General features: G+C 37.5%; 1 protein-coding gene across 5 annotated transcripts; it reads left to right on the top strand.

Moving 5' to 3' along the window:
* The first annotated feature begins 725 nt into the window (after positions 1–725).
* LOC122356531 (metal transporter CNNM1) lies at positions 726–19,489 on the top strand. 5 transcript variants are annotated; one of them, XR_006252348.1, is made up of 10 exons: positions 728–2,335; positions 7,626–7,769; positions 8,958–9,098; positions 9,328–9,497; positions 10,215–10,314; positions 11,556–11,701; positions 12,477–12,717; positions 14,820–14,924; positions 15,407–15,817; positions 16,752–16,787. XR_006252348.1 is itself a non-coding variant. In XM_043255328.1 (10 exons), exons 1-10 carry the CDS (start codon positions 904–906, stop codon positions 16,829–16,831), a joined length of 2,670 nt encoding a protein of 889 aa, XP_043111263.1. In that variant the 5' UTR covers positions 729–903; the 3' UTR covers positions 16,832–19,489. The 5 variants fall into 5 exon arrangements, 4 of the variants coding, with proteins under 4 accessions (XP_043111266.1, XP_043111265.1, XP_043111263.1 ...); XM_043255328.1 differs by having other exon boundaries at positions 729–2,335; positions 15,707–15,817; positions 16,752–19,489; XM_043255329.1 differs by having other exon boundaries at positions 729–2,335; positions 15,707–15,871; positions 16,752–19,489.
* The last annotated feature ends 1,231 nt before the right edge of the window (positions 19,490–20,720 follow it).

Genomic DNA, 20,720 nt, shown 5'->3' with positions numbered 1-20,720 from the left:
CTCTTTTAAAATAAAATAAAAATACATTTAAAAAAAACTACCAGGAGACATTTCTTAAACATGCATGCTGTAGCCATGCCGCTATTTCTGTTATATTACTAAAGGTGTTTTGCGAAATTACAGTTTTATTTTTATTATAGGCAAACAGGCTTTTACCGCTTGTCTGTAAGTTCCCATCGTTCAGTGGCGTTCAGTTTATCCAAGTCAAGGCAAATTGTTATATAGTGCCACCGTGTGGCTAACATTCGTCATGACTCGTTCACTTCCATTCCACTTGAAAGTTGCATTCGCGTTGAGTTCGAATTAAACATCTATTATCTTTTTTGGACGGTAAGTAACTTAGGTATTCGTTACTTTACGTTACTTGTATTTACACGAGGACAAGCATCGCATGGCGTTATGTGCAATATGCAGACGATCATAACAACATAATTTTATTTTATTAAATGCAATACGAATAAAGCCTTTAATCAGCTTTCACAGGCCATTAGAGTCTGCCAAAATATAAAAAGAGTAGGTTATTTTAGTAAATACCACTTTAAAGCAATACTTTGTTTACTTTTATTACCAAACAATATTAGATTATATCAAACCTTAGTTATGAAATGCAATGTTGCGTTTAAAAGATGCCCTTCTCTATGTTTCTATCCGTCCAGCGACTTCTCGGGTACTTCTCATTGGTAAAATAAACGGAAATCGTATCACATCGCTGTTCTTGTGGACTGTTTCCTGTTTGCATCTTACAGTATCGCTGCCCTGCAACGCGTCATGACGTCACTGCGGTGTCATTTTTATTTACACGAGACTCCAGCTGTTACATTGACTCGGCAAACAGAGTCGATGTGTGTGTGTGTGTGTGTGTGTCCGTGGGTGTGTGTCATCGCCACGTGATCCAGCTCGCCAATGTCCTTCTACAACCCACTCAGCATCATGGCTGCGGATGCTGCGGATGCTCTCCTCCCGCACCGCATCCCCGGACCATGCCTCCTGCCCCTGCTGCTCCTGATCGCCTCCGCTCTCCCCACACCGAGCCACGGGCTGCTGGGCTTCCGACCGGAGGACACGGGAGGAGATCTGTCCGTGCAGGACGGGCTGCTGAAGGCCACCGAAGGGACGCGGTTCATGTTACGCGTGTACTATGCAGCATCCCCGCAGAGGCTCAACCGGACCGTCAGCGCAGCCGCGCCGTGGATCGCTTTCATAGAAGAACCGGAGCCGGGCAGAGAGGGGCAGGTGCATCCCAAACGCAACTTGTGCGTGGAGGAGAGCGCGAGGAGCTCGGACATAGAGCTGCTCGGTTCTTTCAAGTCAGCCTCCAGCCAGAACTCCATCCTGGTGGAGCTTCTCGCCAAAGACCTGCGGAGAGGAGAGAACATCAAGTATTACTCCATGTGCGCCTTTGACGGGATCAAATGGGAGCACTACCGGACGCGAGACTTCTGGCTGGCGGTGGTGGAGCGACCGCCGCACACGGACGGTTGGTTGCAGGCGGGTCTGTCGGTGCTGCTCCTGGCGCTTTCCGCGCTCTTCAGCGGGCTGGTGATCAGCATGCTCGCGCTGGACCCCGTGGAGCTCAAAGTGCTGCAGAACAGCGGCACGGACAAGGAGCAAAAATACGCGCACAAGATCGAGTCAGTGCGCAAACACGGCAACTACGTTCTGTGCACCCTGGTGCTGTGCAACGTGCTCACCAACACTTTTTTGGTGGTCTGGATGTGCCAGATCCTCGGAGTGACGCCCGTCTCTACTGCGGCGTGCACTTTTCTCATCTTCTTCATCGGAGAGATCCTGCCGCACTCCGTAGCGTCCAGGCACGGGCTGGCCATCGCGTCCAAGACCGTGTGGCTGACCAAGATGCTGATGCTGCTGACTTTTCCGATCACATACCCCATCAGCAAACTCCTAGACAACATGCTGCACCAGGAAATCAGCAACTTCTACACCCGCGAGAAGTTACTGGCTATGCTGAGAGTTACAGACCCTTATCATGACCTGGTGAAAGAAGAGCTGAACATCATCCAGGGAGCTCTGGAACTCAGGAGCAAAACTGTGGAAGACGTGCTGACCCCTCTCAATGACTGCTTCATGCTGGCCTCGGATGCCGTGCTGGACTTCTACACTATGTCAGACGTGATGCAGAGCGGATACACTCGCATTCCCGTGTTTGAGAACGAACGGTCTAATATCGTCGATATACTGTTCGTCAAAGATCTGGCCTTTGTTGATCCAGATGACTGCACACCGTTAAAGACCATCACTCAGTTCTACAAGCACCCGCTGCACTGTGTCTTTAACGACACCAAGCTGGACGCAATGCTGGAGCAATTCAAGAAAGGTAAGATGTTTGTATATCTTAGGACTCCAGCTGTGTAAAGTCGCAACATGAAAAAAATGTCTGTGAAGGGTGATTCACAAAAAAACATTTTCTCACCCTCATTTCGTTCCAAACTTGTATGCAGTTTTAACAAAAAAACACATTTTAATATCGCGTGAATAAAACATTGCACTTAATTAAATAAATTTTTTATTTACATTTTAAAATATCTTATTTTGCAATTAAGTTAAATATGAAAATACATGAAGATGATACATGATGACAGTTTTCATTTTTGGGTGTACTGTTCAATAAATCAAGTCTATGGGAGAATATATTGTACTTTGAAATGATAAAAATTGAAAAAATAAAAATCTAGTTAAATCTAGTCTATTAAATATAATAATACACATATGGTGATAATGTGTGTATACACACACACACACACACACACACATACATATATATATATATATATATATATATATATATATATATATATATATATATGTGAGTGTGTATATATATATAAATATATATATATATACGTGTGTGTGTGTGTGTGTATATATATATATATATATATATATATATTAGAATTTTTTGACATCATACATTGCACATTTAGTGTCAGCATAACTTCAGCTGACATCTGCAGAGAGGCTGGTAGCTGGATTCAAATCATTTGAATTTGTTCCCACGGCAACCATTTTCATTCCATCATCATTGCTTCCTGTTCACCAGAGAGTTCGCATTAGTCATATTTTTACAACGCCTTTAACCGGAATTCCATAAATTTCTGATGCCAGGCACTGACCTGTGTGGAGTGCAGGGATGCATACAATTTCCTCTTGAAGCTGCTATGCACAAAGTCTAGACGCTGATGTGATGCGTTCTGACGCCTGGTATGATATCATACTTTGGCCTCTACTGCATCACAGCGACAATTATGTAATAATGCCTTATCGAGATTGATGGGGTTTTCTGTGAAGGCACAGAGTCACTGCTACAGAGCGGCAACAGCAGGGTGCGGAGTGCCATAATTCAGCTGTAATGCAGTAACCTGTCAGATGTACCACTCTCACAGAGTACAAGATTCACCGGATTTACCTTCCCCACAGGGCGCAAACGCTCGTACGCAGTAGATTTAGTAAAGGGATCATCAGTATCACTTCCATAACTGCGGTAGGAATCCAGGGCAGTTTAGGCAACATCCAGACCAAAAATAGGATTTTGAGCACAGGCTGACATTGCACTGCACTAAGATTGAGTTTAATTTTTGTGCAAGACTTGATTTTTTTTTACGCCACACAGCAGTACTGAGAGAATTAATTAAACTTAAAGCTGAGTTCAAAGTTCATCAAATTTTCAGTAATTGCTCCATTTAAATGGAACTGTAAAGAATGTATGTTTTTAAGGTACTTTTTCCACTGAAATGTTTAGGAATCTTTGCACGTGACCGAGCTGTTAAAGGAACAGTTCACCCAAAAAATAAAAATTGGCTGAATATGTACTCACCCTCCGACCAAACAAGACAGATAGCCTTTTATCTTCACCAGAACAGATTAGGAAAAATCTACCTGTAGCATTAAATCACATGTTCAACGATGTTTCCTCTGAAGTGAATGGGTGCCGTCAGAATGAGAGCCTGAACAGCTGCTAAAAACCATCACAATAATCCACAAGTAACAAGTCTGGTCTATCTATCGACATTGCGTGAAACGAAAAATATGTGTTTGGCCATCATTGGGATGGATTTAACTTCAATCTGAAGCCGAGTACGTTTTCATTTTTGATGCTGACAACAACTTTTTTTAAGCTACGAAAGTAAAATGGGACAAACATGCAATTTAGCCGTGTAAAGACATCATACAGGTTTGGAAGGACTTGTTCGGGTGAACTATCACTTTAAATCCAAGCGCTTGTCTGTATAGAAACATCAGGGCAGATTAGCTGCAGCAGTGACCTTTTGGTCCAATCAGTGTCTCAGCTTGGGACCATATGGACGAAAAGAGCAGAGCGAGAGAGAAGAGGATCTGCTTCCTCACACAGTGAGCACCCAGCCTGTCAGTCTTTGAAGCTTCTGCCTCCAGTGAACATATTACAGCAGGAATTATGAAATATGCAGGCTCAACCTTTCCCTCTCCGCTCAGTGAAGTAAGGCAGGTGCTAAACAGCAGGTAAAGGTGAAGCTGAATAAAACGACCTTATTGAGGTATTAGCAAAGTGGTAAAAATAGAAAATAGAAAATATTTTTTAAAATGATTCACTTTTGCGCGTACTATCCCTTTAAACATCAAAAGTATTCAAACACAGGCAGAGTGTAAGCTGTGTGATAAATATAGAAACAAGAAATCACACAGCATCTGACTGATCTCGATTTTGGTTGGCAGTCTCCTTTACTTCTTTCTGTTGTTTCCTCTTCTAACTCTGCTAGCAGCCGGTGGAAATGCATTTTAAAAGGACCAAGACCATTAATGGCATGCCCATTGACGATTGCTAACGATTCCATTGGGTTTTAGGCAGAAACTGGTGCTCGAAAAACAAGCAATCCAAATATTCAGAAAAATAGTTTCATTTGCCTAAAGTGCATGGCCCCTCAAATTTCAGGATCAATAGCTACATAATCGTTTCTACATAAATAATCATACCTGGACATTTGTACCAAACATGTAGTATTTTATTTTTTCTTTGGAAAATAGCAATTACATTTTGAACAATGTGTGTAACTAAACAGTTGATGCTCCCCTTTGACTTCCACAGCATGGAAAAATACTACGGAAGTTAAAGTGCCTCTATTATGGATTATGAAAGGTTTATATCTCTGTTTTGGGAGTCCCAAACAACAGGTTGACATGCATGCAAGGTCAAACAACGCTTTTCTTACAATATGCATTTATCTTCATTTTGGCTTCCAAGGATTCATTTTTCCAAACCCCTCCACCGATTGGTCGATTTCAATTAGAGCGGCATCTAGTGGCAAAGAATGAATTTGCATTTTCATTCAGACTAACTTCAGACCAACAAGTGGAAGGGCAGTTTGGACGTCAGCATGAAACGCTTGGGACTCATTTGTTTCAACGATTCAGAGTCGACTCTTTATTTTGAGAGACAAAAACTTACACAAAATGCACTTTTAGACTTAAAACGTTCATTCACCTAGAGCTGTGTTACACAATGCATGAATGCTCATTTATCCATAATAGGGGCGCTTTAATGGGCGCCACGAAACTTTGTGTCTGTGTGTGTTTTCATTTGGAGAAAGAATGCAATGTAGGTCTGGAACAACACGAGGGTGGGTAAATAATGTTCATTGTAGGGCGAACTATCACTTTAAGCTCAAATGCAGGTCAGGCGCAAACGTAAAGCGTCACAATTAAACAAGCCTAAAACGCGATTTCGAAAAAGCAAACCACGCATTTATTTACATCTGCTTTTTTAGGCGAAACTGCGCCGTTGGGTTGCATTTAGAAATCAGCCGGGCATTTCCTTCGGCGCTTTTCTTTCCGTTTTCAGCTACGCGCTGTGCTTTATTTAGCGCTTCCCGGCATACTGCTCCGCCACGCATCGCACGAGCAGAGCACAGCGCCAGCTTTAACGAGTTCATTTGCTGGCACAGCAGCCGAAGGAATCGCAGGGACATCCGCGTGGGCTAAGGCCCCCGGCTCCGCGTGCGTGCGTGCGCGTGTTATATAACAGCGTAGTGATGTAATGCGGTTCCCTGAACATCAGCTTTGAGGTGCATCGAGCCGAGTGCTGCATTGCCCTTGCTCTCCACCTGACTCCTGCAGAATCCCTCACTTCACTCGGCGTGTGTGCCGCTGCCATGGAGACCACGGCGCGAGAGAGGCTTCCGTCCCTTAGGTTCTCTCTATCCAAAGGTTGAGGATTATGCATTTAATCTTCTTCGCCTGAAATGATATTCCAAATCTGGCGGACTGATGATTAACAAAAAATGCTTTGTTCCACCGCAAAGAGCTTCTGTCTCAGCATCACTGATCGCGATTCATATTTTAAGGTTTTTAAAAAAGTATTTTTTTTTTGCTGCTGCTGCTGTTCCTTTAAGATTCCGTTGTAAGTGCCCTCTTTGCATGCGAAATGAGATATGGCTTTGCTGCAGCAACAAGCTGCCGGTTTGCAGTTGCCAATATAGATTTAGCAGCCCCATATTTCAACAACAGACTGTTGGCAAAGCTGCATTACATTATGAGAGATTTATGAAACAATCTGTTGAAATGACCACACTTCAACTGTTAGTTTGACTCCTCATAAGGCTGGTAAATATTAAATAGCCATTGTTAATAAGCAAATGCATCTGACATTACAACATTGTGGATGTGCAGAACAAGTGTGTGTGTGTGTGTGTGGCCTATATATGTACACATGTGCATGCATGTTTATGCAACAATGCGTTATACAAAGTCTCTTATACAGTAAAAAGCGTAATATTGTGAAATATTATTACAATAACTTTTCTATCTTTGCAGATTTTATAATAGAGTTGATTTGTGATGCAAAGCTGATTTTTCAGTGTCACGTGATTCTTCACAAATCATTCTCAAGTACCGATTTGCTGCTCAAGAACCATTTCTTATTATTGTCAATGTTGAAAAAAAAAATGCTTAACATTTTTTTGTAGAACCATAATAATCTTTTTCACAAAATCTTAAAAAAACCTACGTAAACAATTATTTAAATATATACGATTTTTTCTTTTTTAAGATGTTTTACTTTCACTTTTGATCAATTTAACGCATCCTTAAAAAAAACTAAACCTTTGAACTGCAGTGTGTATATGAATATAAAAAAAAACTGACATATTGGCATCATAACTATTCAATATTAATGGAGATGTGTCAGAATAGCCACTGATGCCTGAGCAGCTTTTCAAAGCATCAAAAACGGCAAATTGCAACGCTTTCCAGGTTTTTCGAATGCTCAGCTTCATCATCGGAGCCGCAGGGCTTCCCGAACCCCGTTGCGTAACCCCTCAGCTCTCTTTACATAAGGTCGGGTCTGAATCTTCAGAACTGTCATAGTTAATCTCTTCATGAGCCTTCAATTCAAGCACCCTTTATGTCATGTGACAAATCAGTTTAACGGCGCTAAAAAGCTCTCAAGTATCCAAAGGGCTTCATTTGCTAAAGTTGTGTTGCTATTGATTTTGCACGCTTTGCCTAATGACCTCATCGACTTATGGACTGATTTAATGGCGCTGCAGTTTTTGAAATAGCCTTTAATATATATTTCGAATGAAACGGCAATTGCGTATCCTGCTGTGATGCTCCTGTCTCTCTCTGGCACTGTAAAGGGAAATCTCATTTGGCTATCGTGCAGAGGGTCAATAACGAGGGAGAAGGAGATCCCTTCTACGAAGTCATGGGCATCGTCACTCTAGAAGACGTCATCGAGGAAATCATCAAGTCTGAGATCGTGGACGAAACGGACCTCTACAGTAGGTGTTTACTATTTCCGTTCTTTAAATCCGACGCGCTCTTGCTAACCTTAGGCCTCGTTTTCTTTCTCTGTCGTCTCATCTTTCGGTCAAAATACAAAATCAGTGTATTGTTCAATTAAAAGAAGAATATTTCGTCTACACGGCCATCCCAGAGCGTTCGTCTGAGTGCAAACCTGCCCTGATTCCTGCTGCTTCCTCATGCGTAGTCGATAACGCCGTGACCCTGTTGCAAATAATGATCAAACTAATTGGATTGCAGAGCTCTGTATTATTGTCTTCTGGCAAAGCCTGTTCTCTGCAATTATCCGTTCATTTTTGCCGCGATTAACGGGGCTTTTTACTGGGAATATTTTGTAAGATAGTTTGAAAAGTGAATTCATTTCTATACAGACATTTTCCTTTAGACATTTATTTAAAAAAAAAAAGGTTCTGCTGGGGAAATAAGTTACAGTTCTGAATACCATCTTGACCTTTTGGGACGATATCTTTATATACGATACGTAATTTGCAATAGCATATTATACAGGAGCAGAAAGAAGGAAAAAAGTGAAGCAGCTGCAAGAATATACTTAACTTAATAATACTCCTAAAATATTATACTATAATGCTGTTATATTTATATTAAAAAAAAAAAAAAAAATATATATATATATATATATATATATATATATATATATATTATGTATAATAAAACAAAACACACATTTGAAGAATCATTTGAAAATTCATTTCATTTTAGCAATATTGGACACCTTGCGAAACAATTGTGCAGTAAAACTTTAGTAAAAAATAAAAAAATGTAAATATCAAAATTAATATCCTGTATTACTGAATTATATAATACCAACAAATAAATAAACAACCTTAATCCTGTAAGAAAATAGTTTAGCAGGTGAAACAAAGCGTGTAAATAAATATAATTTATTTATTGATTGTGTATCACTAATCATTTCATGTCTCCTTTGTGAAATAAAAAAAATTTATAGGCTCTAAAAAAAGCCTATAAAGTTACATTTTGATACAAAAAGTTTATTAGATTGTTCAATCTTACTGCATAAACTGCCTGGAGATCGATAGTTGCCTATATTTTGCATCTCAAGCATATCTTTCAATGCTTTCATTCACTTGTTATTGGTTGGAGCTAAAGCTTATCCAGTGTAACGTACTGCTGTTGTGTTGCGGCAGCTGATAACCGTACGAAGAGAAGAGTGTCTCACCATGAGAGGAAACAGCAAGATTTCTCCATATTTAAACTGTCCGAGAGTGAAATGAAGGTCAAAGTTTCACCACAGCTTCTGCTCGCAACGCACCGCTTTCTAGCAACAGGTAATCGTCAAACATCTCACCCCGTTTATGATCAAGTCAGCTTTGGATTAAAAGAATTGAAAGCTTTTAAAAACCGGAAGTCGTTGTAGGTTTAAAGAACGTGCTCATTTATTCGATCTCACGTATTTGGTGCTGCATCGCAAATGATTGATGGATCAGAACGCTACCGTTTCATTGTCAGTGTCTTTCTTGTGTTTGTCATTCTCTGTGTTCTCTTTCTTTCGGGCAGAAGTAGAGCCTTTTAAGTCGACGCACCTCTCGGAGAAGATCCTCCTGCGGTTGATAAAGCACCCGAGCGTGGTGCAGGAACTCAAGTTTGATGAAAAAAGCAAGCGGTCACCAAAACACTACCTCTTCCAACGCAACAAGCCGGTGGATTATTTCGTCCTCATTTTGCAGGTAAAAACACTACAGGTTTTTAAAAAAACACCCTAAAAGCTAATATGAGAAAATGTTAAATATATTTTTGTTGTTAAAAATTGTTATGCAAAGCCATTAAACAAATGCTAAAAATATTTTTATTAAGTGTGGGTGTGTGTGTTACGCTAATCATTATATATATATAGACAAATATTTACATTTACGACAAAATTATAGTAATAAAATGCTAAATGAATGCTTTTTCACTTTGATCATATGCTGTAAGATAATTCTTATTATTGCAAACTGAGAGAGATAACTAGTTTTATTAAATAATAAAAATAGATGAAAAAATATTAAATCAAAATTGTTAATTAATATATATATATATATATATATATATATATATATATATATATATATATATATATATAATTTAATATAAAATTACACTACAAAATTTTTTAGGACAAATTAAAAATAAAATTATACTACATTAATGAAATCCAAAATAAAACTATTGGACTATTTCTATTCACTATTGTACTCCACTGCAGGGCTCCTCAGATTGCATTTTGCTAAATATGACATATTTGTTCAAACTCTTGTGCTAATCGAAGAACGTATAGCACAGTTATATTGCATTAACTGCATGCAAAATAAAAGTTTGTTTTTTTTCCTCAGTTTTCATAATTGCAAATTAAATTTTAAAGATCTCAGGAGTGACAATACGAAGCATCTCTCTCTGGCTTGCAGGGTCGAGTGGAGGTAGAGATCGGTAAGGAGGGACTAAAGTTTGAAAACGGGCCGTTTACATACTACGGCTTGCCTGCCATCATGACCATCCTACCCACAGGTTTGTTGCCGATTTAATATTTGCCAGAATCCAGCCGAACGGAGCATCGTTAGATAAATCAACCCGAGTTTTTAATGTTAAAAAACATTAACGAGCAATTAAAAACTCTGAGAGTCGAGCTCGGGGCGTACGTGACCCCTCCAGCAACGCTCTCCGGAGATAATTAAGGCAGCCAATCTAAATAGAGCGGCTATGTAAATCTTAGGAGAGTAGAGTCGGGGTAATTACAGCGGGAGAGGAACTCTCGTCTGCCCACTCACGAGCAAAACGGTTATTATATAAGGATGAAAATCTCATAAGCTTAGCGTCACTTAAATGTAAAAATAACTTAAAGGATGGAGCCTTTAGCTCTTGTTGAAGAGATTAATTCAGAATGAATAGTGCATTAAATGTAAGCTATAGTCCGTCTCTGTGAGGAGGGTTTTCCCTACGCACAGAAAAAAAGAGGCAAACACGTGCCGTGCTCCATCTGCTAACGAGACGTGACATCTACACAGACACAAAGAGATTCTGTTTTTGATTTGCGCCCTCATTTTGTGTCCTCATTCATTTAACAGTAACAAAAAAACTATTCACTGAAAACATATTGCATCGATAACCTTGGCCTATTTCCAGAGAATGCATCTTTAATGATAGGGCATTTTTGTCTTACTGCACCGGCAGAATGTTTCCATCATTTTTATGCATAAACATTGAAACATAACTGTTAAAAAAATTGCTAAATATCTGCCAAATGCAAGGACAAAATAAACTTAATTTTGGAATACAGTGCACGGATGCAAGTCACGGCGTCGCGTGCAGAGTTTTGATTCAAGTGTAACCATTATAATTCAAGATATTTATTAAAAAAATAGATAAAAAAACACTTTTGCGGTGATTAAGTAAGACCAATCAATTTATTATTGAATGTATAACTGCAAATGTGTACTGAATCCATTTTAAAAGCACGCTTTTTTTCTTCAATAAAAATGTTGTCCCTTTAAATATGTTAGGTCTAAAATAACGTCTGCTGCGAAACTATTTCAACTTAAGCACAAATATTTGGGTTTAAGGATTTTAGATATTAACAAGAATTAAAACTAAGTTGCGTACATTTGGCAGATGTTTTGAATATGTTAAGTAGTCCGTCTCAACATATATATGTTTATACGCGTAGTATATCGAGTATAAATAGTAAGAAGACTAAAAACTAAATAATATCAGTGGCAATAATTAAAGCAGTAATTACTGGTGGTCTACAGTCCACAGATCCCCGTCCCGGAGCAGCGGTCTCAATCATTCAGATACTACAATCCACGGAGGCAGTCTGGGTCAACTGAGCATCAGCGGAGGACCGTATTTACCAGACTATTCGGTTCGCCAGCTCACAGACCTACAGATCATTAAGGTAAACTTGACCAGGCTGAGAAAAAAAAAGCTTGGTAAAATTCATGCCATATTAAGTCACAACTACATGTCTAAGTATATTATATTAAAATGCATTATATCTGAATTGCTACTGCTATACATTTTTGATTATTATTTAATTTATTTTAAATAACAGAAATTACAGTTATCATCAGATTTGCCTGAAATAAGTATGGTCTCATTGCTGTAATGCTGAAAGAGAATTTTATTCTTATTATAAATAATCCCGTCTAGAGTCTAGATTTTTCCTTTTATTTTTTTTTACATTCAATATATACATATATATATTTACAGTTGAACTTTCCATTTAAATAATTGTTACATTTTTTTGTTTTATTGTTGCATAAAAAATGTATATATAAAAGAACAGGCAAATCTGATAAATTTAAGTTATTTAAAATAAATAAAATAATTAATAAAAAATTGTATAACTAGCAATTCAGATATAATGCATTTTAATATGACATACTTAGATAACGCAGCATTTAGTTGTGACTTAATTTCTGGCCGTTAACAGTAATGAGGATTTGGGATGAAGTAAAAAGACAATTAATTTTCGTTGTTAAAAATGTAGTCCTTTTTTTTTTTTATTTCAATGTAAAATAGGTCAAATTTTTATGAGGCTGTTTCAAGAACTGTGTGTTCTTTACAGCTTTTCTCCAAACGCGCCAAAGTAAATAATAATGTAACATTCTAATACAATATGCTAAAAAATTCCAAACAGATTTCTCCGTATGTTATGCCGTTATTTTCAGATCACTCGTAACCATTATCAGAACGCCCTGACAGCTACGCGCATGGACAGCTCACCGCAAACACCCGACGCAGAGAGTCAAGCGCCCGGGGAGAGGATGACGATCCCTGAGACGCGCTCCAACAGCATCGCCCTTCCCCTGACAGAACCACGGCCCTGTCTGACCCGATTCCACCAGCACAGCCACCTCTACAGACAGCCAGACAGCACCACCACCCTCAACGAGAGGAACCGCATCGTCCGTGAGTGCATTCGCCTCGCATTCACAGCATCTTCTTCGGCTTCCCTTGCTCGTTTTTCGGGCAGCGAGTGTGTATTAAAACAGTCGGACGTGAAAGTAGGCCCGTCGCAATAATCAATACATCAATACATCGACTTATCACGCTATATACGTACATGACAACAATCATTTTTAGTGATGCAGTATATTGCCGTTATATTTGCATAAAAGAAACATTATAAAAAACATGATAACATAAAAATATATATTTTTTGCATTACACTATGTCACATTACACTATAATATATATAATGAAAAAAAAAAAAAAAAAAAAATATATATATATATATATATATATATATATATATATATATATATATATATATATTTATTTATATATATTATTTATTTTTTTATTTATATATATATATATATATATATATATATATATATATATATTTTTTTTTTTTTTCATTATATATATTTTTTTCATTATATATATATATATATATATATATATATATATATATATATATATATAATTTTTTTCATTATATATATATAATGCACAACACAAAGTTGATATTGTGACAGGCCTACGACAAAACACTGAAATATATTTCCTTGGGAGCTAGGAAACAGTCAGAAAAGCTTCATATGGCAGACCATTTGAGCTCGTCTCTGAAGGCTTCTGATCTTTTCTGAAGTTGGCAGCGATTGCATAACCACAATGCGTTTGAGGAACACCGAAAATTGAGCTGCTTTAAACCCAAATATAACCAAGACATATCAGTGTCAGTCACTGATATCTATGTGGAAAGCGAGGATGCAGATAATGCATGTTGGTGGTACATGTGATGGAATTAGGACGTTTCTCACAGCTTCCGAAGAGACAAGACAGATGGCCGAACTCTAATCCTCTTACTAAAACTAATCAGACGTTGTGTGAAAAGGTTTAACTCTGATTCTTAAGCTAGAAATCACTTAGAAAAGTCAAAACACAACCAAGTTCAGATTCTTCTAATAATGAGGCCTGTGCTAAAGCGTACACAGGATCAGTGTTTGCATTTAAATGCTACTGTACGTATTTAATACACTTCGCATAGCATGTAGATTAAAACTTGATTTCACAACCTGAATCAGGTTTTAATGAACACCTCAATGAAATCATAACGCTTTGGATATTTGTGCTAGTGTGAGGTTATTTGAAAGTCAAGTGTAAAACCAAAGTGTTTAAGTAATTTTTTTTCTGGAGTATATATGTATATATATATATATATATATATATATATATATATATATATATATATATATATATATATATATATATATATATATATATATATATATATATATATACATATATATATATATATATATATAAATATTGCATAATATTTCAAATAATTTAATATAGACTACTTTTTTTACAACTTTGTAATTTTCTTTTAAATAATAGTAAATGCTAATTATATAAGATAGATTTTTTTTGCACAATAGGCTTCCTGAAGGAAACAGAATACAATCATTAAATAGCAAGTCTTTAAAATATTGAGTTTTGAAAAAATAAACGAGAATCATGTAAATTTCTTACATTCCGAAATATACAAAAATGCCACGTGCCACCAATCGAATGATTTAACAGTTATCAGACAGCAATTAATCTTACCATCCACATCCTGATGATGATCAAGAGATAAAGCTATAATCCCAAAACAAATGCAGAATCATTTTCTTCTTCATCACTCGGGAGTTGGTGAGAAATAATCCACAGTTCGTTGTAAAGTCTTCGTTTACAATCGGTAAAATCTGTGGATGACTACAGGTTGTTTTAAAAAAAGGTCAAGGCCTTCAATGCATCCACTCCAACTTCCTGTTTCCGTAGCAAATGTAGCTGCATTGATAATTGCATGCTAACTTTATAGTAAGGGTAGTGTGCTGGTATGCTGTTCACATGTCAGCACAGCATAAAATTGATTTCAATTTTTATGTCAAAAGATATGGACTTAAAAGATTTAAATGTCTTCGATTGCTCATAGCTTTTCCCAGCATAGTGCTAGAAACTCCTGTCTGGTTTATTTCCTGTGTAATCATCTGACTGTGGCTCTCTGGCTCCCTCTGCAGGAAGTAAGTCAGATGGACAGAAGAGCCCCAGTGACTCTGTGTTCCTGCGTATGGATGATACCCCATATATAAGAGACAATCGCATGGAGAGAAAAGAAGGAACCGGTGGGTGAACTGAAGATGATTTCTGAAACCATACCATGACGTAATTGTATGCACCATTGTACAGCGTTTACTCTAGCAAAGCCCAAAAATGAATAGAAAAGCTGCTAAAAACCAAATCAAAAGAGACTGGGCATTAGGTGAATATAAATCACTGCAGAAACTGCACTTTTTTTTAATGCAAAAATATTGTTTATTTTATTTTGTTTTATTTTCACAATTATTTATTCGCCGTCATGCCATTTCAAACCCGTGTCCTTTCCATAGGCACACAACGAAATTTTTTTATTATTACTTTCTCAGTCATTTTACATTTTTTGTCAGTTTTTCAAGCAATTACACGACTTCGAGACTTTAGAATATAGTTATTGTAGTTAAAAAAAAAAAAACGAACACAGCATGCAGGTTCGGTAATGGCCTGACAAATGTTGGTTTTTGGCCGGACTGTTCCTTTAAGAAGGGTGGTGGTCTGCTCTGTTTGACAGCGAGCGAGACGTGTGACAGACTGCAGGGAGAGGAAATGCATGAGCTCCAGTCTCTGTTTATACGACCCGCGAAAGGAATGCTGACATCAGGCTAGAACTGTCCGTTTCAGCTCTGCTTGTTATGACTAGAGGTTAACGGGAATGACTGCTCCGAGAATCAAGACGTTTGGATGTATAGAGAAGAGAAGAGAAGAGAAGAGAAGAGAAGAGAAGAGAAGAGAAGAAACTAACCAATGACTTTCCAGCTCAGTTTGTCATGTGATCGTGGCCCGTTATCATAGTGTGTCCGATCTATTTCAGATGCAACGGCCGTAGCCATGGAGACGGACCTGTCCACATCCCAGCTCATCGGATCTCACTCTCTGGGCGGCTCGGATGAGAACCTGGGGAAAAAACTGCTCCGGAAACTCAGTGTGTATCAGCTGACAAGCACCTGACTGAATCGCAAATTTCTGAATCTGCCCAGTAATGACACGACACCTGCGTTTACAGCTGCGCACACACACACACACACACACACACACACACACCTGCTTTTAGTCGGCATTTTCAAACTCCCATCTGTTTCCTAGCAACCAGGCAGGCAAACTGCAGCCCACACATCTGTTTAATAAAAAAAGACAAGTCACTCAGAACAATGTGATTTACGTAAATAGGAGATATTTCTGGGTCGGCAGCTTTTGTTGTTCCTGGAAAAACATTATCAGGAAATCATTCATGCTGTTAAAAAATTGCTCTGGCAAAGCTTTTTGACTGGCCTAGTCAACAGTCATCGTTCGGTAATGTTTCCTGTTTTCATTCATGCATTTAGTAGCCACTTTTTTCTATAAGAAAACACATATATTCAATAATATAAATTAATACAGGAATTTAATATTCTGCAATCAATATTCTACAATCAGCAATATTAATTAAATACAGAGTATTTAATATTAAATACATTTTGTATTAATTATATTAATTAATTATTTTTTATTTTTTAAAATCCGTATTTTATTTGTTCTTTTATATTTCTAAAAACCCCCGAAAAACTTTAAAGGGCTTTTTAGTATATTCATTTATTTTTTCACCACTCGTAGAAAATATTTAATTTTCAATTTTTGTTTTACAAATGCTTTCGTTCAGTTGATTTTAATTCTACTGAAATCTCATTTCAGTTCAGATTTAATTCAAGAATTTTACCAGCATTTCGCCTCACTTTAAATCCTGCCAGAAACCTGTTCTATTCGCTAAACCGCCGTCTTCACCAAATCGGACAATTTCATCGCTTATTCATACTTTTTTATTTCAAATATTCAGTTCGGTTCAAAACTAGGCATTTTACGTTTCACTTTCTACTCTCCAGGCAACAAAAAAAGAAAGAAGTCTCGTGATGGAGATAAACCTTTGGAAGACAATCCTGAACAATCGCAGGTGAAGACCTAGCACTCATTGCATGGGTTTGCTCATCTCTTGCTTCTCCCACAAATGTGAAATCTTCTCCAGCCTTCCTCTGGATCCCGAGTGAGAGAAAGCACAACCCAGTGTACAAAGACCACCACAACAGATGTAGCATCAGAAAACCTTGCCTTCAGGAAAATACTGTTACAACAAACCTGAAACATACAACATGCAGCAAGACACATGTTTTTTTTTGTTTGTTTTTTTCATTGACGAGATGCTACGTAACCGTTGATACGCTACAATTTTGATGGCGGTTTATGATGATGTCATCTACAGTCACTGTGGCAATGACATTCTGACCTCTGACCCCCGGGCAAAGCCAGCAAGCACAAGCCTGGAGACCCGAAGCCAACCGTTTGACCAATGAGAGGGCAGAACCTTTAGTATGGTCATCTTTCAGTAGAAACAAAGTGTTTATCGTGTGATTTTCTATCATATTAAGTAAGGTATTTGTCAGGCTGTGCCTGGAGCTTAATATCAGCGCACTTTGAGACAGATCAGACCCATTTATTTCATATTCTGTTGAATAGCCGAGGTGTTGACAGAGAAAAATACCTATATTAGGTAAAAGCTGTCAGAATCTTTTTTTTTCTATTTCCTGTGTTCAAAGTATGAATGTCTTATGTTGATTTCTTATCATTTCGCTTCGATTTTTGCACTTCCTTTCAGCTGAGAGCACAGGGTACAAAGAGATATGGCTTTTTTCTTTTAAGCTATTTTAGGCCATATTCAATAGTTTTTAAAAATAGCCCGAGATGGGAGTGCTAATGGTCCAAGCACATATATTTGACAATATAATTATTTGTTTAATGATAATGACATTTAGTATATCAGCATGCTTTTCTCAAACAGCAGTGTTATTATTGTTATTACTAGAACAGCATTGTGTTTACTGTATGAAATAGTTAGGATATGCACAAGCCATAACTTGAACAAACTTGAAGCATTGATACTAAAACGTCACCTCAGATATAAATATATATAAAAATCATAAGCAATATCCAAAACATGCAAGAAGCCTATATAGTATTTTGTTTTGAGCCCTAATAATTTACTGCAACAAGCTGAAAATCTCATCCACGTTTCATAAGCATGCCACTACATGAATTTCATCTTCAAGCTTCATACCTTCTGTAAATTAGAGCCTTTTTAAAATGGCGTTCATACCACCATTCAAAAGTTTGAAGATGGTAAGATTTTTTTTATAAGCAATTAACACTTTTATTTAGAAAGGATGCTTTATACTGATTAAAAAAGAGATATTTATGTCATTTTAAAAAACATATTTTAAACAAATAGCTTATTTGAACATCTAATAATATTTAAAAAAGGCAGAACTTTAATAAGAGTAATTAATAATATGACGGATTTCAGAAAAAAGGATCCTGTGGCACTGAAGACTGGAGAAATTAAGCTGAAAATTCAGCTTTGCATCACAGAAATAAATTACATTTCAAAGCATATTTAGATAGAAAATAGCTATTTTAATTTATAATGACATTTGACAGTATTGGCGTTTTACTGTATTTTCAATCAAATAAATGTATTGAGTATAAGAGACTTTTTTCATAAACAAAAAAATCTTACTGACCTCAAACTCTTGACCGGAAGTACATGATCACTCAAGCATCAGAAAAAAATATCTGATCACTGGTACACTGCCATGACTTTCCCAGCATGTGTTCATGACAAACTAACCAATCAGCTCATCCCTGCCAACAACAGGTCACATGATTACATTATGCCAGGGGATTATACATAGGATGTGTTTTGCATGAAAGGCTGTTTTTTACAGAGTATGTCGAGTTAATACCTCTCTCCTGCATGCACGCAGCAGACACTGGTGATATGTAGAGACTGTTGGGCCACAAGCGAGACACTTTTTTGCCTCTTTTGCTAAGAGTGACCTACCGTACCACCAGGAAGTCGAACACAGAAAGCACAAAGACTCAGGCAGGAAACCACTGAGTGTCTGTTACTTTGCCCTTGATATTTATCCCGAATATTTAATAGCAATAACCAAGCTAGCCCTTTTTATAAAGTTGCTTTGCATCTTGATGATCTGGAGCGAACTGAATGTGCCCGCTTGCTTTCAGGTCACATGGACACTTTGCGTTGTGCAATACTGTGAGCTAAAGTCACTGTACGGAGAGCGCATGCTGACAGAGAAAAAAAGAGGGAAAGGAGAGGGGGCAGCACTTTTTGACGTCATCGTGCTGCATTGCAGGGTGGGCCGAGTGACGCATGTTGACGTCTGGATCAACCCCTTCAAACAAACACATCCACTCTGATTGAGTCGGACAACACATTCAATGACGTGTATATTTAAGCCTTAAACTGCGGGTATTTGCTAAATCGTCTCCAGCTTTCGCTCTCTGTACAGTGAGTTGGCCGAAGGATAGATATATGTTTCTACAGAGTTTACAAGAATTCTATTTGAAAACACCTGATGAATTGTGTATGACTTTACAAACGATGCTCTGATTATATAACATACATATATATATATATATATATATATATATATATATATATATATATATATATATATACACATAAAGAGAATATCAAATGTTCTATTAAGTCTTGATGTGGTATTTCAGAATGAGAAGTACCATTGACCTCCCAATAAATTAAGATTTGATTCAAATTTGTCTTAAAAAAGCATTATTTTTGTTTTAATGCAGTACATGAAGACTTCAAAGCAGTATAGCAACACCAAAGGTTCATCATGGTGTTCCTGAGCTCATAGTCTTGTTATGGAAGATTCATATAAACAGTGTGGAAATAACGTCCACTGAGGTCTAGGACTGTATTCTGAGGCAGAACACGTTCTTTGAATATGCTTATCATAAAGTGCGTTCGGATAATGCCACTCGATCAGTCAGAATCTGCTACATTGAAGGCCTATCAACACAGGTGCCATCTGTGCCTTTTAAACGGCAGGATTCTTAAACTTAAAAGTTCAAATGTCTTTTATATAGCTTTTCTTTGAATGAATTCCGAGATGCAGAGCCGTTTCTGATATGGACAAATTTAGCATTACGTCACTTGCTTACCAGTGGATCCTCTGCAGTGAATGGGTGCCGTCAGGATGTCCAAACCGTGGCTAAAAACATTACAATAACGAACACATACTCCACACCACATCTATCAAGCGATTGCTTTTGAAGCAAAAAGCTGTACATTTGTAAGAAACTTGACAATCTGTACATTTTTTTTAACTTCAAACTGCGACTTCCAGTTAAAATAGGAGTCCTCTAACCACAATATGATTACAAGCGACAGCAGTTTAGGACAGTTTTTCACAAATGACCAATTTAGAACAAATTTTTAACAGATACTGCTTTGTTTCTTACAAACATGCAATTTTGCATGGCACAAAATATCAGGACTGCAGTGGACGCTTTTTACCAGATGCTTGAACTCTTATTCTGGTGGCACCCATTCACTGCAGAGCGAGTGGTGAGCAAGTGATATAATAAATAAACAAACTCTGTCACAGTAGGTTTAAAACTGACATGCTTATATTATAAATGGATAACAGAGCACATACTATGGACAGTCTCCCTCCGTGGGCGGTTAATAAATCACGTATTTTAAAACAATATGCCATGGATTATTTGCTAAACCTGTTACATGCACAACTTTACAAAGCTGAACATTACAGAATTAAAAAAAACTGGAGGCGCACAGTCTCAATTAATCTCATTACTCGGTGCTTGCTTTGTGGCAGAAAAGCTGAAATCCATCACTTAATGATCAGGTTAATTCATCCTTGTTGAAAACAAGCATCGCTTTTTAATAATACCTTTGAATGATAGCAACTGGGACATGCAACTCGGGCTAATAAAACACACCGGAAAACACG

This window comes from Puntigrus tetrazona, chromosome 13 (genome assembly GCF_018831695.1).
Source record: "Puntigrus tetrazona isolate hp1 chromosome 13, ASM1883169v1, whole genome shotgun sequence".
Classification (NCBI taxonomy): Eukaryota; Metazoa; Chordata; class Actinopteri; order Cypriniformes; family Cyprinidae; genus Puntigrus; species Puntigrus tetrazona.
The sequence above is the reverse complement of the archived record's forward strand: the minus strand, read 5'-3'. Positions and strand labels throughout refer to the sequence as shown.